Below are 27363 nucleotides of genomic sequence, written 5' to 3'. Positions count from 1 at the left end.
CTTATTTACTTACAGAACCAGGTCCTTCTGTACTTAGAAATAACCCATCTTAGAGGATTGCATCCTCCCTCCCCTGCTGCCATGACAGTGAGGTTCAGGCATGCGGAAGGGACACTACAGAGGAGGCTACTCTCCCAACGATCCCTTCAGCCTGTTACTTCTCATGATTCTGGACCCTCAAAACTGGAGGGTCCATTTTGAGGGTTTCAAAAATGGAACCCTTTGGGACATATGTCAAGCCTGCCACCCTCCAGCCCTCCTGCAGTCAGGCTGCTCCAATCCCTGGCAAGTCCAATATGGGAGGCCCAGCACAGGAGAGCCCAAGATGAAACAGGTCCACCATCAGAACGGTTCCAGAGGGGCCTCCAGGAAGATGTACACGATGATTACAGTTGGGCACTAAATCTCTAAGTTTCCCAGAAATTAAAAGAAGACAAGTTAGGCCATAAATTTATGACATAGATCAAATGAGTCACGTAATGTTTTCCTAGTGAAATTTTTAAAAAATGTATTATGAAGCCCCTTAAATACTGGAAAACACCTCCAATTATGATACTGCAGAAGGTACCAAAATCTAGTTCAATATGGAAATTCCTCACATCGATCCTTTAAATGCAATTAATTCAACAGAGAAAAAAAAAACATTCATTTTCTTTTTTTTTTTTTTTTTTGGTGAGGAAGATGGGCCCTGAGCTAACATCTGTGCAATCTCCCTCTATTTTGTATGTAGGACACTGCCACAGCATGGCTTGATGAGTGGTGTGTAGGTCCGTGCCCGGGATCCAAACCCAAGAACCCTGGGCTGCTGAAGTGAAGCATGTGAACTTAACCACTACACCCCTGGGCTGGCCCTGCTTTAACTTGTTAAATTACAAAAAATATGGTACTACGGCATAAAGATGTTCAATCATCAAAACCATCCTCCCCACTCTTCCAGGCAGTTAAAGTTGCCGATGTGGAATACTTTCAAGTGGTTAGCTGTCAGCGGCAATGACGGAAGCCTTACCCTGTTGGGCTGGAGTCTCGGCCGGCTGAGAGGCTGCCTGCAAGCCTGGCTCAGAAGCAGAGGAGTCTCCCAGCACAGAGTTTAGAGGAGTCTCCACAGAGGCGGGGGCAGCTGCAGGGGGAGAAGGGAGAACACTAGGCTTGGATGAGGGAGTTGAGGCAACGGGGGTGCTTGGAGGAGGAGAGGCTTGAGATCCACAGTGTGCGAGTGGCGCGAGGGAAGGCAGTGGAGGTGGCGGAGGCGGCGCTGCGGGCCCCGAGGTAGGCGGTGGAGACACTGGGTATGCTACCGAGTCAAGCAGCCCGTTGGGTGCAGTTGGTGATGGAGGCATTTGGGGCACAGGAGAAGAAACACAAACAGGGAGGACAGGCCTTGGACCCGTAGCTTTGCCTGGGGGGCTGCTAATCATGACTGGAGGAGACGGAGGGAGGGGCGAGAAATTGGAAGGAGACCAGGCACAGGGCTTCGCAGCTGGAGGCTGAGAGGAGGGTGTGTTCACAGGAGAAGAAGGCCGAGAGTTTCTGTTCAGAGGACGAGGAACTGTAGCGTAATGGGGAAGAACAGGGTGGAAGGCTGAACCTAGAGATGTTGCAAAACGGGTCGCTGGGTGTCGAAGTGGTGGTGTGGGGGGTGTGGAAGTAGGTGGCAAAGCGGTCACTACGGCATAGTCAGGAGTGGCCTCTGACACTGGAGCTGAGATGACTTTAGCATATGATGGAGGAGGTGCTGAAGGAGGCTGGCAACTGGCATACTCAGGAAGTGGAGCACTATACAGGGAGCTGTCTGAAGATGGAGCTGGGCAGAGGTGGGAAGCGGCAGCAAGAGACAGGGTAAAAAAGGAGAGAGAAAAAGGGAGCAAGTGAAGCCACGAAACCAGCATTCAGACGGAATGTACAAACGCACACTACAGTTAGTACAGAGAATTAGCCACATGTGCAAACACCTAATCTCACCCCAGAATACTGTAACTTATAAACACATTTTGAGATCCAGAAGAGGACGAAATAAGTTTTGTTTTTATCTAACAAGTAGATTGATAAATTACATCGATTAGTTTACCCTTTACAAGAAAAAGATAGTAGCCTTAATTTTCATTATTTAGTCCACTAGAAGGACGTTATGATTACATGAATAGGACCACAAACAGAAGAATAAGTTTAGTTGTTTTTTTTAAAACAACAAATAGCAAAACTGGCAAATATTTATTATAAAAGGCTAGGAACCCGCTATTCAGTGCTTATTTGCAGAAAAGTTTTGTTTTGTTGGCTATAACCCCAGAAAATAGTTAGGCAGTTAAAAATAAATGCAGTAACTCAAACAACAAACCAATCAACCAATATTGAATCAACCCACATCGAGACTTTTCATATAAGCTACATGGAATAAAAAAATAATTCTTAAATCCTATAATAAATGTTAATTTTAATGAATGTAAAAATATCTCAAACTTTCCGTTATATCTTAACCCTTAGGGTCCTTCAATAAATTATATAAATAAGTAAATCCAACAGATTTAGTAATTTTCTCTAATTTTTTGCAATACTAGAAAATAAATGTAAATAGTCAGTTTTAGAGAGGGTATTTTCACCTACTGTCTTTAATTCCTCCTTCAAAAACTTTGGAATACAATGAAGAAAATTTCTTGCTGAATGATACTGTAATACTACAGTATTCAAGACAATTTTAAGCAATCTCAAAAGGGAAATATATTCCAAGTTCATCCAATATAAAAATTTCCCCATAAAAACACACTTTACACTTTATAGCCAATTTATAGGGAGTCAGAAGAATTAGAATGGCAGAATAAAAATTTCCAAGAGCTTTTGTCAAGTCTCCAAGCAATAAAAGCAATACAGAGAGAAATAAAATGTTCAACTGCTTGCATATTTTTCCTAATTTCCAATCGTATCGCTTAATCACAAGCATCTCCAATGGGAAATGTTCTAACATGTGAATACACAAACCCTCAGCCACCACCAAGCTCAGACATCAAGAACGCAGGACAACGTGTCAACTTCTTACCAGCATTCGATACTCTTCGCTCTCGCTCCCATTCCAACTGCTCCCTTTCTAGCTGCTCCTGCCGCTCTCTCTCCTGCCTCTCTCGGTCCAGCCTCTCCAGCCGCTCGCGCTCCAGGCGCTCCCGCTCCAGGCGCTCCTGCCACTCCTGCCGCTCCCTTTCCTGTCTCTCTCTCTCCAGCTGCTCCTGCTCTAGTCGCTCCCTCTCCAGTCTTTCCCTTTCTAGCCTCTCCCTCTCCAACCTCTCCCTTTCCATTCTTTCTCTCTCCAGCCTTTCCCGCTCCAGCTCCTTTTGTCGTTGCTGTTCTTGTAGTTGCCTGAAATGGAAAACAAAAAAGAAAATATGCATCTATGGCCACTCATCATTAAAAACCTATTCCTTTCACAGTGAACCTATGTGAACCTTATTTCTGACTCGAACACAAAGCTTTGGAGAGCATGCAGTCAACATCTCTCCTCCCACCGGAGGACGGCAACTTTAGATAGAGATGACACATTCGTTTCATAGAAATGAAAACAATTCCTCTTCTCAAGATCATTTTTGGCTGAATGCTTCAGCACATTACACTAATCTCACTTTATTCTGTACTTATCATGAATAAAATGTTGCAAATTAATGCATTTTCCAAGTAACTGAACATAGCACTAACAAGTCATTAGTTTAATCATTTACTGAAAAAAATTTCTAAGTTGTCATTTCCTTCCTAAAACATAACATGAAATTTTCATTGTACAAGTAATATACTATTATTATATAATATTAGGAAATACACTGGTTGGTCACAGCAATAGCTCAATAAAAGTTTGCTGAATGAAAAAAAATACACAGTTAAGAAAGAAGGAAAGAAACAAACTGAAATCATCTCATATTCAAAGGTTAACTATAATCAACATTTTGGCATTCATACCTCCAGATTCTCCTCACGTAAAAATATACATATAAACTTTAAAAACCAAATAAGACAAAATACTATTTCCCAATCGCTCTGAAATCTACGTTCTTCTCTGCCATTTAAGATACTGTAAAAGGTTATTCTCCAAGGCACTCAGCATAGTTTCGCATCGTGGTTTTTCAGGAGTGCATAGTGTTCTGTGGCTAAGCTGTCCGTGTGTAAGCAGTCTCCTACGGCAGGATGTCAGCTAGCCTAACACCATTACTAACACTGCAGCAAACATTTATCTCCATTTATCTTTGGACCCTTTCTAACTGCTTCTTAAGGATCACCACTGATGACCAGATTTGCTGGGTGAAAAGGTAGAAATATCAAGATTTTTGATACACGGTTCCAAACTGTCTTCAGGAACAGCTGTGCCAATTAATACTCCCAGCAGCCCAGCAGTATATGAGAAGGCCCACTTCCTTTCCCTCACTGACACTGAACATGACTGTCGTTTTAATCTTTGCTAACATGACTGATGCCACATAACAGTTTGCATTGTTAAGTACTCGGAACCTGTTCACTGATTCTGCACATGGGTACTGTGAAATGACGGCACACAGTCTCCCCCAGTTTCCTCTTGGGATAGTTAATGTTCCATATTCATTTGAAAGAGGTCTTTTCTATATGGAAGATAATAACCCTTTATCACACATGTTAGGCATGTGCATTTTAACTTTTACTCTTTTTTTTTATGTCTTTGATTTTAGAAGTTGTTCTGCAATACGGCTGTTATTTTTATGTAGAGGATCAAGGAATAACATTCCTTTGTGTGATCCTCCCTTGATATCTTTCTAAGGCAGCCCTTCCCCATAGCAAGATTATATAATCACTTTCTTTAAATACTTGTATCTTTTATACTAAGATCCTGACTTCCTGTGAAATTTACCCTGGGTTGGAGACAGGAAGTAGTGATCTACATCACAGCACCGTTTATCGACAGCCCTGATTTAAGATGCCACCTTTCCATGAGTTGACTTTCTAACTTCCAGGATGTTTCAGGTCACAGATCTGTTTGCCTTCTATGCACCAGTATCTGGATATTTCGATGTCTGAAATAGTCATATAAGGACGGGCACATGTTCTGAGAAATGCGTTGTTATGCGATTCTGTAGTTGTGCGAACAACACAGAGTGCACTTACACAAATCTAGACGGTGTAGCCTCCTGCACACCTAGGCTGCATGGTACTATCTCAGACGACTACCATCATATATGTGGTCCATCGTTGCTCGAAATGTCATTACGTGGCGCATGACTATATACTTTAACATCTAGCAGGGTGCATCCATCCTTATTGCTCTCCTTTTTGTTTATTTTTTATTAAGAATAATAGTTTACAACCTTGTGACATTTCAGTTGTACACTATGGTCACTCATGTTGTAGGTGCACCACTTCACCCTTTGTGCCCACCGCTCCTTGCCCCTGGTAACCACCAATCAGTTCTCTTTGTCTACATGTTTAACTTCCACCTATGAGTGGAGTCATACAGAGTTTGTCTTTCTCTATCTGGCTTATTTCACTTAACATAATACCCTCAAGGTCCATCCATATTGTTGTGAACGGGACTATTTTATCCTTTTTTTTGGCTGAATAGTATTCCATTGTATATATATATATACCATATCTTCTTTATGCAATCATCAGTTGATGGGCACTTAGGTTGCTTCCACGTCTTGGCTGTTGTAAATAATGCTGCAATGAACGTTGGGGTACATAGGACTTTTGGGATTGCTGACTTCAAGCTCTTTGGATAGATACCCAGTAGTGGGATAGCTGGATCGTATGGTAGTTCTATTTTTAATTTTTGAGAAATCTCCATACTGTTTTCCATAGTGGCTGCACTAGTTTGCATTCCCACCAACAGTGTATGAGGGTTCCTTTTTCTCCACAACCTCTCCAACATTTGTCACTTTTTATTTTGTTTATTTTTGCCATTCTAACAGGTGTAAGGTGATATCTTAGTGTAGTTTTGATTTGCATTTCCCTCATGATTAGTGATGATGCTTATTGCTTCTCTTTTTGAGTTTTTCTAGATGATTCTCAGACATTTGGCTTTTCTAGGTAAATTTTAGAATCACTTTGTTAAATTTACGCTTTCTGCCGAGTCTCATCCTCTCAATCCTATTAATGTTTTATTAAATTTGAAGATAAACTAGAAAAACATTCACATCTTCTTATCTCCATATCTAAGAACATACGGAATGTCTCAGTGTTTATTCAATTCAATTAAAAACCTTCTTTAACTCTCGGACTTCAAATGCTGACTATACGTGTTGAAACCTACAGAGGCTTACAGTATGTGGCTCTAAAACACTCATAAAAATCAAACACAAAAGTTTGCTTTTTACCTTCCATACACATATGTATGAAAGAGCATGAAAATGTCTCCAGGACCCACACCTGCGCCTAGACGACCATCTTGCCGTAAAAGCTAACTCTCCCTTAAATAAAAAAAGGACTCTTCACCTTACACGTAATACATTCCGTAGCTCTGTGGGGAAGATTAAATGAGGTAGTCAGTGCCTTAAAAGCGCTTTAAAAAGTACCCAGAGCATAAGAATGCTCAATAAATGTCAGCTATAATAATAATAATTTGGAAATGTCAATGGGACTTTCTCTGGGCTAACACGTGTGGCAGCACTGAATGACAGAACGTGTCTGCTACCCTTCTTCGTTCCTCCTGGTAGTAGCAGTAAGCCAGTAAGATCTTTCCAGAATCTCTCCCCTTCACGTTTCCTAAACTGACTATAAAACAAACAAAGAAGCCCACTTAAATAAATCAATCCCACTTCTCTCACAAAAACACAAAGCTTCTCTCTGGACACAGCACCATACTTAACAATAATGGCAAGAGAAAAACAGAAGAAACCGAGGTAGTGCTTATTATGAGTGGCAGCTGTTTAAGATCCTGACTGCTAAATAAAATAATCAGATTTTCAGAATCTAATACTGACTTTATTACGCTATTTGATAAGCCACTAGCTGCCAATGTTCCTGAGGGACAACATATCACTGGGGGAAGAGGGCAAGAAATTAGGTGCATTCACAAGAATTTTTTTAATAATAAACTAGACAGAGAAAATCAGTTCTTACTTTTTTAATAACCTGCATCTAATGAATAAACTCACCTGGGGATTATATGTATTAAATTTAAAGCATACAATATGCATCAAAAAATAAGGCCGTTTTAAACGTAATACTCTATCTATTGGGTCCAAAAGGCAGAAGATACACCCACACTACTCTAATTAGAATACACCTGAATACAGAAGCTAAGGGAAAGTATGTAACTTTCGAGGACAGTGGCTGCACCAAGAAATCTACGATAAAAAGATCCACGTTATTGAGTCCTTTTACATTTCTGTGCCACCTGTTTCACTTTATTTGATCAAAATAGTATGAGCACCGTTTTTAAAGCTTATAACAAAAACCAGCAGTCCATTGCCCTGACCCTCCCACCCGTTTCTAACACATCAGAGACGATTAGTGTCAACTCTTCTGGCTGTTTCTCATGTTTTAAACTTTAGATATTACTTACTGACTTTCTAATAAGAAGGTGCCTCTTGCAACCCCGTCCTCATGCACAAGCTTCTTCCAATAGAGTCATGAGAGACTATAGATTTCTGGGTAAGTCAATACTCAGAGTTAACGTTATTAATATAATAATCTAAATAGTGCTCACAGCTGAAACACAGTATTTCTAAGATTACATTTCATTTCTTATCCAAGTTCTTTGTTTTTCTGCCCCTAAGTTACTGTCTGCTTCTCTCAGCAACACAAAGCTTTTAACATAAAAAGTAAGCTTAAATCACAGGTAGACGGCCAGGGACGCGTAAAGTGAATCAGAGAATTACTGAATGACGACATTTACAACTAGGATGTCCCAACTGAGGAAGATGGTTCCACATACCATAATATTCTAGGGTTTTCTGTTTAGAAAAGACGAAGAGCATCTACTGATGCAGGAAGAGAGCACAATGCCAGAGAGATCTCCCAAGTTCACTGACAGATGACTAAAGCAGGCAGTTCACACAACTGCAGATCTGCTGTCTATTTTCTTGGTTTGAAGGTAAGAAAGGAAAGCGTTAAAAGTCCCCAACAATATTTAGCCCACTCACTGAAAAGATGCACAGCTACGTATATTTCCCAACGTAGTGTGTCAGACAGAAAAATCCCAGGCTTACAAATCTTTAGTGGCATGAATAATTCCCACCTAAACTGGAGAGTATATAAATCTTCCAACTTTCAATGTTTTGACCTCTAAAGCAGGACATTTGTTTATCTTTTTAGGGAAACAGTTTCCAAACTTATAAACTCTGTTTTTCTTAGAAATATCACTGCCAACACTCAGCCCAGAAACGCACATGACTCTTCTTCCTAGAGTCTATCTACAACCGCCTGCTCTCCTCGCTCATTGACAGAATCATCGGAAGACTGTGTTTGGAAGTCCAAAGGCCCTAACTCTGAACTATGGAAAAATTCTGGTGGACTGACTTTTCTTTTAAGTTAGGATATGCGTTTTACAATAATTTTAAAGTTAATGAGAAAATACATATTTTCTCAGAAACAATTACAGTGCCAATGACCAATATTATAGCCTTCAAGAACATTTAAAAAATATCAGAAATAGTTCCCTCCACCACCAAAATATCTATTTTTCCCCAAGTGAAGAGATGCACAAAGCACTGGCCAACAATGAGGTGAATAGTTTTTTTTAACATACTCAAACACGTTTAATTTATGTTGATTCGACTTATTTTTTTAAGTAAGATATAAATAAAATTTAAAAACACATTTCATTCAACTTTCCTATAATGAATAAGTGTTAGGTAAATAAAAAGTGATTTAAATTTTGACATAATAAAGTAGGAGGGCAGACCAAGAAAAACGTCTGGGTTCATAACATATAGTAACACTTTGATGATACTGACAATTGTCAGAAAATAAAACTATATAAATACGTTTTGATCAGATCATATGGGCATTTCACCTCTCCATTAGTAAACAAACGAAAAACAGATCAAACTAAACAAGATAATTAGGTTTTAATATTATAAAGCTCCTGAGACAAGAGACAACACTTACAGGAGAAGGAGGTCCACCCTGGGTCCATCCTGCCTCTGCGGGCCAACCGGAGGGCCATACACTTTCATGGCTCCAGCTCCCTGCTCTGTGCTGGGGTTATTGTTCCCCTTTTATAACCGCCAGGTAGCGGTGGTGATTTGCAAACTATTTATAGATATTAAATAATTAAGTTCCACGTTGAGACTAACACAGGACTGACTCATGTTTCTCAGAATATGTTTTTTCATCACAATCAGCCAAGAGAGCCAACTATTAATAATACGAGTAGGAACCAAAAGCTGATATTAACAAATGATGCACAATGAACAGAAAACTAAACTACACTATTCATGGTCCCAGAGTAAAGGTATTGGACTAATAAGACTTAACACCTAAAGTAAATACTCACTTTATCAACTTAATTTCACCCTTTTTATTAAAAATTTTAAAATTAAACTTATAAAACACATACACACAGCTTAAAAAGTCAAATAGTATTACAAAGCTTATAACAAAACAATCCTCACCACTTCTGATTTTGCTCCCCAGAAGCACCTACTTTTGACACTTTGGTATTTATCTCATATCTCTAAATATAGTTAAACCATTTAGAACTAATATTTCTTAGTTTTTCAGATGTGGGTATTATCTACTGATTTCCTACCAAACAAATGATTTAGTCCCTACACCCTCCAACCCCCTGAAACCTCTCCTTCCTCATTGTCCCAATAAAGTCCTACCACCACCTTGGAGACGTCAACATTCACTCACTCATAGCTGACTACAGTCACCTTTCACAACAATTTATTTCTTACTCTGGTGTTAAAAGTAATACTACTTTTTGACGTTTGTTTCTCTTCCTATTCCAATTTCACCCCAAACTCTCCATAGAACTGTAAACCCTCTCAATATGGTCAAACATATCAGGTGAGTATTCTACTTTTGTTTGCTCCTTTTGCTTTTCTTCCCCCCAGAAACACGCCATCAGGAGCCTCGGCCCTCCTGGCTCCGACGGACAGACGGCTCCCTAGGTTCTCCTTTCCCCTCAGTCACCCTGGGAATTCCCTCATCTCTTTCTGAAGTCGGATCCCTGGCTACCTGGCTCCTCCCGTGGTCTCATCCTTCTTGGTTTACACTCTAATTTGAATAGAATCCATCTTCCAGTAGCTTCCTAGGAAGCTGTACAGAGGAAGAAGTTCAGATTGGAAGTCTCTCAGGAATTTGAAGTTCCCTCCCTTGTCCCATTCCAAGCTTTTAAAATCTTCTCTCTATTCAAGTACTCTAAAATTCCACAGTGATATATGTCTTGGTGGTGGGCCTTTTTATGTTTTTCCTACTTACTGGTCTGGACACTTGGTGAGTCTTTTCACTCTAGACCAGGGGGCCTGGCAAACGACAGTCGGAGGCCCAAACCCGGCCAGGCCCATCATTTACATATCGTTGTGGCAAGCTACAAAGGAAGAGCTGAACAGCTGCCATAGAAACCTGTGGCCCACAAACTAAAATATTTACTATCTGGCCCTTTGCAGAAAAAGTTTGCAGTCCTCTGACCTACACAGACAAGCCACTGAGTTCCAGGAAATCTTCTTCTGTTATGTATTCACAGATTCTGTTTCCTCACATTTTTGTTCTTTTCCCCCCATAATGCCTATCATTGGGAAGTAGATGTGCTAATCTGATCTTCTTCCATTTTCTTTCTCATATACTACCTCTATCTTTTACATTATTTTCAGGGCAATTTCTTCAACCTTATTTCTCAAACCTCCTATTCTTAAAACTAATATGCTGGGTTTTTTTTTTTAATTTGTAAGTACATTTTCTTAGGCTCTGTTTCTTTTTAAATAACTTACAAGTTTTTGCTTTATGAATAAAATATATTCTCTTGGTTCTCTGAAGTAATTATACAATATTTTTAATTTTTCTTTTGCTCCTTGTATTATTTCCTATAATTTCAATTTTTCGTTTGTTTTGATCTGTCTTCATGTTACAGAAGTTGTCCTTAATGGTCTGACGATCCTTGGCTGTCCATTCATACTTAAAAAGGGCACGAAAGCTGATCAGAAGCCCTTAAATAAATGAGCTTCACTGGGAGGGACCCTGAGTGCCAACATCTTTGTCTTTTCTCTCGGCCAAGCCAATTTTCCCAAAGGGGACTCTCAAAGTTTCTTGCCTGGCCTCCACAGGTCTGGCTGCCGATGTCTAAGAACTGAGCAAGGGAAAGAAATCAACTTGGCTAACTTTCACTAACCCCTTCCACTATGGCGCCTCTCCCTGCCTCACAGCTGGGCTGGTGTACCTCAGTCTACACCAGCGGCCACCAAACTTTTTCTGCAAAGGGCCACAAAGTACTCTGTCGCATATTCTTTTTAAATTTTTTTTTTTTTTTTAAACAACTCTGCAGAAAAGTAAAAGCCATTCACAGCTCTTGGCTATGCAAAAGCAGGCCCGGGGCCGGATGTGGCCGGCAAGTTATAGTCTGCCAGCTTCCAGCCTAGACTGCTGTGCTGTCCAAAATGGCAGCTACTAGCTGTCTGCCACTACTGAGCACTGAAGATGTTCCTTGTCTGAACTGAGATGTGCTCTAAGTATAAAAACATAACTCCAGATTTTTCATACCTATATGAGAAAAAGAATGTAAAATATCTCTAAAATTTTTGTATCAATTACCTATTGAAATCATATTTCAGCTGCACAGTTTTATTATTAAAATTAATTTCACTTGTTCCCTTTAAATCTCTAAAAATGTGGTCACTAGAAAATTTTAAAATGACACAGTTTGCATTCTAGTCCCATGGAGCAGTACCGGCCTAGAGCATCTCTGGGAGAGAATAAATCTCCAGTCTCCTGTTTGGGTGTGGCGGAGAAAATGTGGATATCTGAAGACTCCTTATGAAGACTTTTAACTAACCCTCTGGGGTGCAGCATTGTGAAATGGATTGCTATTGGCAGGCACCACAGCAACTCAGCCCTTCTCTTCTCTGTCTTGGCTTGTTTTAACTTTTGCTGGTCTCCCAAGTTAGCTGCCACCTGTATTAGTATCTCACAGCTGCCATAATAAAGAACCACAAACTTGGTGGCTTAAAAATAACAGAAATTTCTTCTCTCGGTACTGGAGTCTAGAAGCCTGAAATCGAGGTGTCGGCAGGGCTGGCTCCTTCTAAGGGCTCTCAGGCCGAATCTGGTCCGCGCTTCTCTTTGGCTTCTGGTCGTGGCTGGTACACTCCTGGTGTTCCCTGGCTTACAGATGCATCGCTACACCGTCTGCCTCCATCTTCACTGGTGCTCTCCCTGTGTCTCTGTGTCCTCACAGGGCCGTCCTGCTTCTGTGTCTTTCTCTTCTTATAGGGCTATCACTCATGTTGGATTAAGGGGGCCCACCCTACTCCAGTACGACCTCATCTTAACTAATGACTCTATTTTCAAGTAAGGTCACATTTTGAGGTACTGGGGACCAGGACATATCTTTCTTGGAGGACACAACTCAATCCAGAACATCACTCCTCAACAAAATCGCGTAAACGAGAAAGTGGACGGCCATTTCTTGTCTGTCACATTGTCTAACTGATGCGCCTGAAGTGCCACTGGTGTTCCTCAAAGTGCAATTGATTTCTCTAAACAAAATCAGACTCTAAATATGCTGTTACGCTTTTCTTTAAGCAATTAATTTCTTTTTTTGTAAGAATATAAATTTCTTTTATATTCAAAAGCTAAGAAAAATAATTCGAAGAATAAGAATTTTTAGCTATTAAGATAACCCATTTATAATTTATGGTTCTGAGCTAAAATCCTATCAAGAAAGTTTTTTATGCATATGAAACATATACGTGCATTCACATGCCTGAGGAACACCTTGTTCATCTTTCTCTTCCCACCCCATTCCTTATTATTAGCTCGCCAAATACAAACCATTTACCAGTCTTCAAAAATCAACTTATGAGACCCCCCCAAGAGCTCACCTGAAAGTAGTAACAGAAATGTAACATTACTGATTATAATACGAACTTTATACTAAAAATATAACCACTGAAACTTATGCATGAATACCAGGATGCACATTAATATTCTTTTTCATTACAATTCTTAGCAATGGGGCAGAAAAGAGCCAGTTACACAGCCAAAGTTAACAGGACAAAGTTACTCAGCTTATGAAATAAAAGTTCGCCCAAGGGTATTTTATCACGCCTCTGAAAATAAAACCAAGTAAAAGAAAATTTATTTTTATATGAATAACGGCATGAAATAAATTTTGGAAATAGAATTTCTATTGGGAAGCAAACTTCTCCCGAGACCATGCTGTGCATCCCTCTGCCATTGTGTTTCCTAACCTGGGAAACCGCTGCTGGTGAGAAAAGGTGAAGACCAGTACTAAGTGTCTAACAGAATTTAATCGGTATTTTGGGGGCTTGTAGTATCTTTTTTTAAGTGTGGTTTAACCATAGGCAAAAATAGATTGTATGGGATGAAGGTCAAAGGAAAATGGCATATACCTTTCTTATAACTTGAAAACACTACAGTGTTAAAAAGCAAGATGCCTCAGGTCTCTATTATTATTCAGGTCTCTACTCTCAAGCAGCCTATAACGGTCACTGTGGAGGTAAGACTCCTATGTAAAATAAACAATAAAATATGAGTGTATGATTAAGTCATAGGAGTACAGAAAAGAAAACCATTACTAGGCCTGAAGCAGAGTTTACAGAAAATGACAACACAGAGATGAGAAAGGCGTGTCAGAAGAGGTAAAGAGGAAAAAACAAGTATAGATACAGTGGTAGGCAGGAGAAATGAAAGAGATACAAAGGGTGGGTTCTGAAACGTCAGGCCAAAGAATGAAACTGGAGGTGAGGAGAGGCGGCCATCAGGAACGCTGAGCAGGGACACAGCATCATCGGAGCATGTGGACTCCTACTCAAGCTGGCAGATTTGAGCAGTCAGACTATCTTCGCCTACTCCAAGATTCTACTGGAATTCCAGAAAAATCATAAAACTGTACACAAAACCATTGTAAGTAGAAAATTGAGGAGAGTGGTTATTAGTAAAGCAAATTTATCATGCCATTTCTAGAAGACAGGAAGGGTAGAGAGGAGCTTTCCGGCTAGACCTCTTGCCTAGTTCCTACGGATTAGTACATCCACCTACCTACTCAACGTCTCCACTTGGATGTCCAGGGAAAATCTCAACCTCCTATCTTCAAAATTCATCTCTGAGATCCCCCAACGAAACCTCCTCTACTCACAGTCTTTCACATCTTGGTTAAGGTCAACTCCACCCTTCGCACTGGCTCAGGTTAAAAACCACAACTCCTGCGCTTCTCTCACACCCCACAGACAACCAACCAGGAAATCTAAGAAGCTAACTTCCCATCACCTCCAGTACCTGGCGGACGCCACGTCATTCCTTAATTGGCTTCTTGCTGGGCAGCTTCCACTCGTGCTGCTCTGCAGTCCAGCCTCAGCAGAGCAGCCAGACTGATTCTGCTAAAATGTTAATCTAGATCATTCCTATTAAATCATCCAGTGGTTCCTCACATCTCTCAGAATAAAAGCTAAATTCTTTACAACCCCCTGCAAGGTCCTGCAAGATATGACTCCCCATTATCTTCAAACTCATCCACTACTCTTTCTTGTTTCCTCCTCTCGTTCTCTCTGCTCCAGGCTCAACGGCCTCCTTGTTTTTCCCCGTAACACAAGCACAATGCTGCCTTAGGACCTTTGCATTACTGTTCCCTCTGCACACAGTGCACCTACCCAGACATCCACTCAGCTAACTCCATCCTTTTATCTCAGTAAGATCTACCCTGAACGACCTACTTAAAATTACAAGCAGCACCTCCTCTCCCTCTCTGCCACATACACTCCCCTTTACTTGGCTCTGTTTCTTCCCACAGCACTTAGCATCTTCTCATACACCACGTCATGTCTGTTGTTCACTGTCTGATTAGGGTAAGGCTTTTGCCTCCCTGTGTCGCATGCCTTCCCCTAGGTGTCCTAAGCCCTTAGAACAAACGGTGTCTGGAATATAACTGGACCAAAGACTGGAGGCAGCCACAGTCCAGAATGCACACTGAAAACGGCTGAAGCAGACACGAGAAGAGGAACCTGGCAAAGATCTACTGGCGATCAGCAAGGAGAGAGAACGGGAAGGGGCGCGCCTCGTCTGAAGAACAGCTGCCCCAGCCCAGCCCTTCTCCAACCCCAGCTCAGTGGAGGAACGGCGTCTGCCACAGAAGACAGTTTTCTGAAGAAACGGAACAAGCTGACTCAGACGAGCTAGGGCGTCTGGTAGATAAGCATTTGTGGGGTCCTGAGGCCTGTCTGCTCCCCACTCTTGTCCTGAGGGAGAGCCTGTCAGTCTACCTGCTCTGCCTTCTTCCACGGACCTCCTTGGCAGCCCCCTCACTCAGGGAAGACGCTGCCCAGGAGAGATCTAAACTCCACGATGGAAGAGGAAACCCAAGACAAGCACTGATCTCATTCAACCTAATTCTTTCATAGAAATAAATGACGACTGAAGATCACCAGATATTTGAGTAAAACCATTAAGATAAACAATACAACTCTATAGGAGGGAGATAATTGAAGCAAAGAAAGAGAAACAAGAGAGACTTAAGATATGGTCATGAATTTAGAACAGGCTGTTACGATAAAGGAATAATTACAAAAAAGAAAAAGCTGTTGGAGATTAAAATTAAAATTAAATTTTCAATAAAAAGCCTACTACTCTGCTTTCCAATTAGGTGGCCACGAGTGGCTACAAGCGGCTCCTGAGCACTTGTGATGTGACTAGAACAGAAAAATGCAGTAAGTGTAAAATACTATCGAATTTTGAAGACTCGGGATGAAAATTAGAATGTAAAATATCTTAATAATTTTTATACTTATTTCATGTTGAAATGATAATATTTTGGATACACTGGGTTAAATAAAATACATTATTAAAATTAATTTCACCTGTTTCCTTTTACTTTTGCTAATATTGGCTACTAGAAAAAATTTAATTACATACATGGCTCACAGTTCTACCAGATAGGGCTGGTCTAGCATCTACGGTTAAAAATATCGTCAATGACAGGGGCCGGCCCGGTGGCGCAGCAGTTAAGTTCGCATGCTCCCCTTCAGTGGCCCACAGTTCAGTAGTTCAGATCCGGCACAGATCTACAAACCGCCTATCAAGCCATGCTGTGGGGGCGTCCCACATGTAAAGTAGAGGAAGATGGGCACAGATGCTGGTTCAGGGCCAATCTTCCTCAAGAAAAAGAACCCATCAAGAATACAAAACAAAAAAAAGGGAGGCAGAAAATGATAAAAGGTAAGGATCATAAGACAATAATCCGGGAGGTCCACCATTTGACCAGTAGGAGTTGTCCCCCAAAAAACAACAGAGAAATCAGAGAGATGGAAATGGTTAAAGACATAATTTTTTTTTTAATTTTAAGAGTTGTGGCCAAGTCTTCAAATAGAAAAGGTACACTAAATACTGAGCTAAATAAGTGGGGGGAAAAGGCCAAAACCCAAATCATATCTAGTCAGACCACCATGGTTAATCAGAAGGTTTAAGAAGATTCTAGAAGTTGAGGTGGGGGAGATCACTTACAAACCTAAAGACAAAGATTTAACGACACTTATGGAAACATTGCAAATGTATAAACCTTGAAAATAGAAAAACGATATGTCTGCCAAAAGCAGGTTGGAGAACGGAAGAAAAGGGACAGGCAGATGTCCAGCACCACTGGGGTCCTCTTCTGAGGGAGGAGCTAAGAGGCAAGTGTCTAAAGTTAAGACACAGGATTGGAAAAGAAACCATCAGCGGAACTAAAAATAATAACTACTGATAATTGGCAAGTGAAGCAAAGAATGCACCATTTTTCACAGTGGAGAGTCAATAGCTACTAGCTACAACTTGATTAACCAAGAAATAGAAACATAAACATATTATTTAGTGGAGAAAGTCATTAGAAGTACTGAAAGGAGAAATGGTTAAAAGTGATTAATTCTGGGGATTCCTGTGAGGGAGGGGCACAACCGTGTAGCAGAGGACCTTCACCCATTTTTGGCCCTCCTGTAGTGTTTAAGATTTTCTTTGTTTAAGAAAAATGAATCGGGCAGTAATAAAGTAGAAATAACCAAAAGGGATCGAGGTTAAAAAAAGAAAAATTGACTAAAAACCATGGCAGTGCATAAGGGAATAACGAGACTGTCAGAAGAGGAAATCTAAGAGGCTTTTAGAGAAAGAAATAATAAAGTATACCTGAAGAGAGATTGTGAATGAAGATAATTACAGACTTTATAAGCTGAAAATTTGGGAGGAATGTTAAAGAGAAGAAGGAACATACAGTAAGAATAAAATCATAAAGAGTTAAAATTGAGGTGTCAGTAGGACATCGAAATGGATGAGCTCTACAAGAGGAATTCTCATTGAAGATCCAGCGTCGGAATGTACGGGCTCTGTGACCCTCAGAAATGGTACACGTTTCTTCATTGAAGTGCGTGCACATGTGCACCATCACACACATATCTGAAGGACCTGGGGGTCAGGGGGAAGAGGGCAGTAGTCTACTGCTCTCACCAAATTCTTAAAGGATCCATAACACTCCATTTAGCTGGAAATATGGGTCTGGATCTCCGTAGTGGATGATCACAGCGGGAACTGTGGATATGGAAGCCACCAGCATAAAAGTTAAGAGAAAACAATAACATCCAACCAAATCATCAATTTGTCAAAAAGTATACTGCGTACAGAAAGGAAAAAAGATCGCTAAGTGCAAGGCCCTATATAGGAAAAAGAAGAGGTACAGAAAAGGATAGAAAGAGAGAAGAGTCAGCAAAAGAGAAGAGACTCTACAGCATCAAAAGGAAGACAGAAAAGCGGCAGACGTGGACTAAGAGGAGACATTCAAACCAGAAGCCAGTCAACAGGGGAAACCACGTGTCCAGCAGACTTGTGGAGACGCAAAGCAGATTTCACAAGACTAAAGAGGAAATGGGAGGAGAGGAAAGAGAGAAACGGAGATGAAACTAATACTGAAAGAGAAAGAAATTGATTGCTGTCTCGTGGAAGGTTTATCAACACGACAAGAGTCTGTGCATGGCTACGGAAAGAAAATAACTGAAAAATTCATACCACTTTTTCAGAAACTTGTATTTCAGTCTTCAAAATGACTGAGTTCAAGTCTTCAACTAAACAAATAAGTAATATAAACAACAGTGTCAATTGTCAAACCCTTATGTATCTACTTAGATCCAAACAGGAAAACCTCAAGTTCAGATGGGCACTGACAGGGGAGCACTTTGATAGGAGAAAGCATATACGTGAGGCTTGGAGTTTTTATAACAATTACTAAAAATTCACTCAATACTCTCTTACACCAAAATTGCAAGCTGCAAGTCCTTGACAACCCTCTGTGCAGTGGATCAGCCATCGGGGACCCTTAACAAGCCAGGAGTACCTCCGACGGTCTGTTTCTATCCTGTATTGTCCTGACCTCCAGCAACCGTCTCAGGAAATACCTGCTTGTCCATTCTGTATTACCAGAGATTATCTATTATGTTCTGGGTTCTCTCCTGGTTCCTCCTAGTTTTCTAAAGATGTGTCACTCTCAATAATATATGATCATTTTTTACTAATTACTTCTCTGTTTTTCTATGTATGACAACAATATCATTATAATTTCTAACTCTTGGAATTATTTGGGTATGTTTAAAACTCTCCACACGGAACTGAAATTGTATCTTCTACGCTTTCCTATTTCCACAGAAACTTAATTTTATTTATTTCCGTTACAGCATCACTCAAAAGAATTGGGACAGATTTTCACCAAATTTGGAGGCTATTTCCAGAGCGATCTACTGAAAACATAGCCTATGGCAAAAACAAAATTCATTTTGGGAGATTCCCAGAGGACCTTCCTCAAGAGCTAAGTAGTTAGACACCAAAGCAGCCGACACGGAACCATAGCAAGAGATCCCTTTGACCGTCCATCAGGGGAATACGACACAAATATTAAGACAACACAGAGAATATGAAGACTGTTTCAAACGTCAGATCCAAATCAGAGGTCACAAGATGAAATGCTGGCTTGCCATGGAGCAAATGCTTCTCAACTGGAAATGTCCATCTATATAATAGTTACGAATTCTCCAGAACAAAGCAGGGGTAATCTACTAGTGATAAAATGCGATATCAACATCTCCCAAAAAGTTTTCATTTGTTTAAAATGGGACACCTGGTTTAACTAGCTCAATTTTAATTACCTGAATTTAACCTGAATTTTATAAAACTATTGTTACAAAGTAGCTTATAATTCAGAGACCATATGCTAATTCAGAAAACACTACCCCTAAATGAGGCTGTATTGTAATTTCAAATGTTATTTCTAAACTGCACTGAAATAATGAAGATAATGTTACTGATCACATTCAACTAGCAGTTTAGTCGTAAGAGAATGATTCTGTATTCCATTACTAAACCCCACGGTGAGATCCCAAGATCAATGCTTTATAGAAAAGCCAAGACCATTTCAGCTTTCTAGTTAAATTAGTCATGTGAAAGCCATAATGATCCAAGATTAATTTATAACTACCATAAAAACAAGGCTCCTTGAAGTGTAAAGACAGTTTGTATGCTGTTGAGCGTATTTAAAATACGTTAAACCTACACTAGTACAATTTTTACCCAAAAAGCAGATATGAAATTTCATAACATCTCTTGTCCAACACAACAAGAATCTGCTCTCTTATTAACAGTAATTCCAAAACTTAATAATATAACAGTAAGAGTTCTGACTTTTAAATGTTTGCCAAGACATAACCTACTTTCAATATTAGGGTGTTCCCAGTTTGGTCTTGAGTAAAAGAAAAAGTGCCAACGACAACTTGTGAATTTACCTTCTTTGAATTTCCAATTCTTCTTGTGATGGGCCATTTTGAACCTGGGCAGGCAGTTGTGAATTTTGTCTAGGCAATGTTGGCCCTAAAAAGGGAGGAAAACATTATAGATGAACATTATCTTTATATTTAGCTGGACAGAGGAGATAAAATCATGAGAGTAACATAAAACCATCACATATTTACAAATGTTCCTTCTTTTTGTTTAGCAAAATAAAATAGAAGCTTTACATAACACAGAGCAAATGAAAGACTGCAACATAATATTATCATCATCTCCAGAAGGCTTACTTGAAACAAATGGAAAACGTCAACAATAAAGGAAAAATAAACATTTATATATGAAGAGCTTGAGTCAAACAAGTGTTCAATGAGCATTTGAATAGGCACCTAAGCTCGACATTTTCTACGACAATGAGACATTCTCTTTGGGGGGCTTATTCATGGAGTGGAGAGGGAGAACTCAAATGAAAAATCAGAATTCAAACTCACCTAAATAGAACACTGGAAATGAAAAACAGGAGAGAGAGAGCATGAGAACCTTATTACTAGACTGACGATTGCTAATGCATTTATCAAATTTGCCCAATTTAAGCTGCGATTCTTATTTAACGGCCTGGCATTTCCAGCACTGGTGAAAACAAACATTTGCTAAACTTCCATATATAATTAACCTACGTATCTGAATTTTTAATGGAACAGAGGTAATCTTAATAACTTTTCATTTGGGGTTAAAAAAAAAACCCTACATTCAAACCAACAACATGATTCTGTCATGAGAAACTAATGACCATCCATTCCCACATATCAAGTACAATGGAGATCCATTTTTAGCATCTTATGAAGAATGCCACTAAATTATGGGACATTTTAATGTCACTGGATATAAAAATTAAATGTATCATAAAATGAGATAAATAAATACTAGACCTAATGTACAATGCCTAGGCTTACAATAGAACAATCTTGAAATCTAATGCAGTAAATAAGAGAATAAAGAAATAGTAGTTATCTTCCACTCTTGGAGAGAAATATATGAGTAATGATGCTGTCCGTATTTGTGAATCCTAGTGTGCCAGCAAATGCCCTAGCGGATATTCTGAAAGTGTTTTGTAGACCACTAGTATAAAAATCAGTGAATAAATAAATGCTCTGTGCACTACAGCAAATTCTTGTAATCTGTGAGTTAAGAGCGCAAAGTATCTATTTTATACTAGTGGAGCAGTCTTCACAACTGGAAGGATACGGTTCATTAGAATGTAATACAGTACTAGCATATCCCAAGTGCAGAAAAATAAATAATCTGGTCTGAACTTACCTACTAATTTTTTTCCTCATCTCTTTACACGTTTTTAAATTAATCATTTAATTTGTCCTCTAAAGACAAATGAGATGACAAATGCAGTGATATAGCTCATTAGATTTCCTAAAAGACTGCTATTTTGAGAACCACATAAAGGAAATATAAAAATATATTAATGCCATGTAATCAGTAACAACAACAACAACAACAAAATCAAAAAGCTTTTTAAATTAAAATTAAATATGCACTTGAATGTTTGCATAAATGAAAATCTATAACTTGTCTAGTCAACAGACTGGTAGGCTTTCCTTCTTCCAGAAATTAACACAATGATGCAAAACAGACTGTCATATTAAGCCATACGCTTAATACTTTACAGGGAAAAGATATGTCTTCTGGCAGAAGGAGGGGGACAGACAAGGTGAGAGGGTAAATTTGAGAAAATATAAAGTATTTGGGTGAAGTATTTCATGTATCCAAAGGTATGTTTATCCAAAAATACTAAATGTGAGCATTTAGCATGGACAATTTACAAGACCATTATGGTTTAACTATTTCTTAAAATAATGTTTGTGTATTTAAGTGAAAACCTCATGCTGCTCAAATAATTAAACAGCTGGATGTGAGCAGGTTAGACTTGCCTGCCATCCATCTCAAAGAACAATGCAATCACACTACCGACACCGAGGGCAGGCATTATAGCTCAACCATGTTAACAGAATTCACCAACTAACATCGACCAATGTAAGTTTTAACTCAAATATACAAATTCAAGAAAAAGATGTCAAAATTTCAACTCAATCCTATTGATTTTATTAAAGAGGTTTTTTAAAAAAAAACTAACAAAAGTTGGATATAACTCAAAAAAATCTGAATGAGAAAAAAGTATCTTAGCACTTTACAGAAACTATTTTGGATTTTAAGTTAAAGTTTACTTAGAAAACTTGTTTTAAAAATATGGGCAATATTTTCTGGCTGATATCATTAATTATAAAAATAATTTACTACATTTTATTCATGCAGCTGAGAAGCATAGAAAAACTTCAAGGAAGGGCTTTTTAAAGTGGGGGGAATTTTGATCCAAGAACAGCTCTTAAAATTCTTTTCTACATGGTTCTTTGTGATAATGGCCTGTTTGTCTTTCCATAGACATTTCTTAAATGGCAGGCAAGAGAGGAGAAGCCTTTCCCTTGGCATTTTCTCACGTCTATATTTAATCTGGCTGTTTTGTTCATCTCTTCATCAATATTGTCAAGTCACAATAACGAGCACATTGAAATTCATGTGCATTTAAAAAATAATATAAATATGCTGTAAGCATCAAATAAAAGAATTCTAGGTAAATTATAAACTTCAGGTACACAATTACATTTTTCCTTCTCGTCAAACATTCTTCTGGGTTATACAATTGGTAAATTATACTGAAGGCATCACATACAACATGAAGCAGCAACTGAGATTAGGCAAGGCTGTCAGCTGCCACCGTATTGTCTGGAATATAACTATTACTTACTCCACATAGGCCATATTCCTAGGTGAGTATCTGTGTTCTCGTAGAATGCAAAAAAGGTACTTTCCTAACCAGTGGGCAAATGACAATATTTTATGAGCATCATATGGTGGTTAACAGTTCTCTTTTGGAAAAAAAGAGAAGAAACAAGGGAAGCTGCTTTGTTCCGACTATATTATCATAAAGAACAGTAGCTATTTGAGGACTAGTTTTCTCTGTTTTATTACCACAGCCAAAGACAATGGTTGATCTTAATTTGTCCTGGCTAGAATTCATATAGCAAAGTACGTGAATTACTGTTTCTAACAGAGAAAACGTGTCCATGTCACTGACATGGTGTCTTATAAATGACGGAAATCAGAATAGAGTATCTCTCAACCAGGAATGAATGGCATTTCAGTCTTGACTTCAATATTGAGCTTTGGCTAAAGCTTATTTCACTTAACTGCCACATTTTAATTTCCACAAATTCCACACTTAGCCACAGACTATTTAAAAACACAGGACTAAAAAGACAAATAGGTGTTAATATACACAATACAATCAAGTTTAACCTTAGTAATGTGGTATTATTTGTACACAGTTAAATCAATTAAAGGTAGTAGTAAGTAATGGGGAGAGATCTGCATGTTAACACATGATGAAGGCCAAACCAATCTTTTCTCTGCAATTGGGTAAACTGAGTCTCTTATTCTGCACGTGGAACTCAATGTCTAAGTAGCCAAGCATAGAACATCAAGTAGGTTTTCAAAATGAACTAAAGAGAGTCCTCATAAAACAAATGTGAATAATGACTCGTGACTAGTTCACAAGATGGCCTGGAGATCCCCCAGGAGGAGGCAGAAAAATCAGACACAAAAGTTACTGATGAGACACCTAATCTGCACTGAATAACTGGAATCTGGGACGGAGAGGGGGTCTGCAAAGAGCGGTACAATAGGCTGGCAGCTCTAACTGTGTCACCTGGGGCCATCGTAAGATGTAAGCTTCGGTGATTGAGAAATACATTAGAATTTTCACTTTTGGAAATTTTTAACACATGCTTCTTTGCCTAAACCAGTAAGCACATATGTTTTAAAATAATTTTCTTTGGAGGTAAAGAAACAGTATCAGTACAACTGAAGAATCAAGTCAAAAACTCTGAGTCACGTGGATAAAGTACATATAACACAGCTGAACTGTTTATAGAAACTTTTAGCAGTACGTCATTTTATAATTTTCTCTCTCATAAAACAAGCTGGTCAGCCAAGGTATACAGGAGTCAGAAAGGCATATATGAGTCAAAAAAATCTAAGATTTAAAAGTCACTTTTTGAACTTGGGTTTTCAAAACAAAGTTTTAGAATCAAAGGAGGATAAGAAGAATTCAGACAAGAGTGTCTGTGTGTGTGCGTCTGTTTGTGTGTGTGTGTACAAACATACAGAAACATCCCTGTTCAAGAACAAGGATATGATGTATCTGATTAACTGTAATTTGGGGTGGCTAAGTGACATATCTGGTTTCTCCCTGCAAACAATATATATATGTGCACACGTGTACATGAGTGTGAAAGAAAACACTCCATCAGCCTGGATTCACTCCTGAGCCACACATATCTGAGCTACTGACTAAAGGAGGCTGCCGGTCAGAAATCAGACCATGAAAGAAGGAAGAGCTTACATCTGCCTCACAACAGGCACACCTAGAAATTCATTCAAGTGAAGTAAAAGCTCCCTTCCAATAAGGCACATTGACATCCCCAAATCATAGTATAAAGATGGATATAATTGTTTTTCTTAAACGCTAAATTAAAAGATTGCTTTCAAACAAAATAGTTGAAAACAAAAACGAACGAACAAACAAAAACCCCTCATTCGTGTTGGAAGAAGCAGGCAAGACTTAGTTTTTTTAAGATCCTACTATTAACTAAATCCTAAGAAGCCAACTCGAAAGCTGACCAAACCACCTACATGAACCACAACAAATATCACAACATAAGACAGCAGCTGGCCATATACCCCAAACCACGAACCAGACCATGGCCTCAGGAAACAAAAGTCATGGAAATGTGCAAGTAGTATGTACCACAGCTTGAAAAAGTAATGTAAACGTAATGTTGCTTACCACAGAAAATACATCGCAAATTAGTGCTGTCCTGGGTAGCAGTAACCTTGCTCTGGGCTGCAACAGACACCTTGGTGTTAGAAACGTCAAAGGACAGCGGGGCCATCTGAAGAACGCACATAAACTAACAGGTGCTTTGAAAGGTTCAAAATGTATTTAGACATACGTCCTATCTAGATCCTCGTTCTGGAAGCTCTGTAATTTAATAAAAACGTATCCTCTTTAACATGAGCTTTAAAAAAAATTTATGTGTCATCGTATTTGTGGAAAAACCCTATAATAAGCCACAGATCAAATGATGCACTTATAGCTTAACTATTTCCTGAGTTACAGAATCAGAGAGTGCAATCGATCTCTGTTTTACAATTATATTTTAAAAAGTAAATGGAGCTGAGGTATAGGAAGTCAAGATCTATGGCCATTAGTGTTAATTTCAGGATAACTACCCTCTTTTAGAATTGCTCAGAAAGGAACATTTGCAGCTGAGAAAACTTTAGGGGAAATGCTTAAGGTCAACTAAACATGAGATGAGCTCATTTCTACTAGCTGAAAATGACCCAAAGCCATTTTAAACAGCCTACAGCAATTAAAGTGTTTTATATTGACTGATGTAAAATACGAATATTTTCATTTGCTTTGCACTTTGAAAAACATCAAAACTAATCATTGTTTTACCAAGCCACATTTTATTCTTCCTTTTTTGCTCAATACGTATATATGTGTACATATTTGACGAAATATCTTATTAAAAATGTGTGGCCACATAAAATAGCCATTTAATATTTAAGTTATCTACATCAAAATTTACCTTAAGTATTAATGAAGTAAATTCTCTTTAAGAGGAAAAACTCAATGAGAAGGAGGGGATAATTTACGAAAAGGGGGAAGGGCTTATATAAAATCAAGCTGATGCTCAAAATCAAGGTGGAAGAAACAAAATTTTAAAAAATTTTAGTAGTATATTAGTGACATTCAAAACTTCACAGCAATAATTTTCTATAAAATCCTCAAGACCTTCTTTTCAGCATGGGAAAGATTTTCTTTTTCCAATGGGTATTAAGCAAGAAACAATGAACAGGTTAAAAATATACTGACTTAAGAAAGACTACATAAATGCAAACAAGACAATATTTGGAATTTCCCCTAAAACTGATTCTTTAAAAACACAGTCTATGCTAACTAAAAAAGTTGGCAGAGAATCAGAACCAAGCCAATTTATATTTAAAGAATGCACATCTAAAAATGGCAATGTCTTAAATAAGAAAATTTCTTATCACATTTAGAAATTAGATTTAATATATCCCATTTAAGTTTAAACTTTGCTTTAAAAATATTACATACAGCAGATATTTTAAACACAAACAGAATAGATAAGACTGATAAATGTCACCTTTGCTAAGTACTTCTAACCACTCAATCTATTATTTTTAAAGTCGCATGCACAATATTTGCAGTAATGACATAAAAAACACCACAGGCATACATATAAACTGTCTACCAAGCTAATTAGATCATTGCAAAGGAGATAAACAGTTTAGAAAACTTTCAGTAAGTATATTTTAAGTTTAAACAAACAAAAAAATCTGTCTTACCGATGTTTGTCAATGACTACTTCTATAAAGCCTTTATTAAATAAACATGCCTACTTTTCAGGCTTTACCTTTCAGTTCCTTTAATTCATATTTACAGGGGAAACAAATAAGAAAAATATAAAAACTTACAAGAAAAACCCGAGAAATTATCTCGTCTCTGACAGCAAAGAAACTGCCACATTCCATTACCAATCATTTTGGCAAGAAGCCATCTGACAATTGTCAGAATGCAGGTAAACCGTTATTATTGCGTAAGACAAACGTTTTCAACCAAAACCTCCCAATCTCGCCACAGTTTAAACTATTATGCAACATTCTTGCTCTTGGTATCTTTAAGCATTTCCTCTTTCTAGACTTTTACTTCATAACATCACGTAAAATACTGATCTAAATTCTGATAAGGTTGCTTGAATTCTACTGCAGTTTGCATTTCCTGAAGATACTAAATTATTCATCCATCATATGCATAAGGCTAACAGCACTTCCTGCTTAATATGATGCTATTAACTCTTTCTTCACTCATTCAAGGAAGGAGGGGTGAATATGGGAAAGAACAGTCATTGGCCAGATGGAGTAAATTCAGTAATACGATGATTACAGCATAATCAGTTTTAGGACTAGCGTCATATTCCATCTATCTTACATTTTGCCTATGAAAGGCCATTTCTCTTTTAAGTTAGCCATATTAAAATAGGCTTTGGGTTGACAGAAATTAGCATGGGCCATAAAGGAAAGCATGAACTGAGGAGGTTCACGTATCAAAAAAAGGCAAAATTTAGCATCTGTATCAGACTTACAGAGAAGAAAAATGGCCAAGTTTATCAGCTACGCTGACCTTACAACAATCTTGTCATGGTTGTTCATTTATCTCTAACGTGGTTTGTAAAACAGCTGTCCCACAGGCTTTCCCCCTGCCTTTTAACATTCCCTACCATTAGGTGTTTT

The 27363-nt window shown here is 38.6% G+C and overlaps 1 protein-coding gene across 5 annotated transcripts in view; it reads right to left on the bottom strand.

Annotated features, from left to right (window-relative positions):
- Window positions 1–27363, bottom strand: part of ENAH (ENAH actin regulator) — a 143852-nt gene that overhangs the window by 20477 nt on the left and 96012 nt on the right. For 2 of the 5 annotated variants that reach the window (XM_046679466.1, XM_046679465.1), the window contains exons 4-6: window positions 19911–19995; window positions 3029–3342; window positions 1007–1801 (exon numbers count right to left, since the gene is read on the bottom strand). In XM_046679466.1, coding sequence (XP_046535422.1) covers window positions 1007–1801; window positions 3029–3342; window positions 19911–19995 — 1194 coding nt within the window. The remainder of the gene's footprint in view (window positions 1–1006; window positions 1802–3028; window positions 3343–19910; window positions 19996–27363) is intronic. The other 3 variants (XM_046679467.1, XM_046679468.1, XM_046679469.1) reach the window with 2 other exon arrangements.

Source organism: Equus quagga, chromosome 12 (assembly GCF_021613505.1).
Source record: "Equus quagga isolate Etosha38 chromosome 12, UCLA_HA_Equagga_1.0, whole genome shotgun sequence".
NCBI lineage: Eukaryota > Metazoa > Chordata > Mammalia > Perissodactyla > Equidae > Equus > Equus quagga.
The sequence above is the reverse complement of the archived record's forward strand: the minus strand, read 5'-3'. Positions and strand labels throughout refer to the sequence as shown.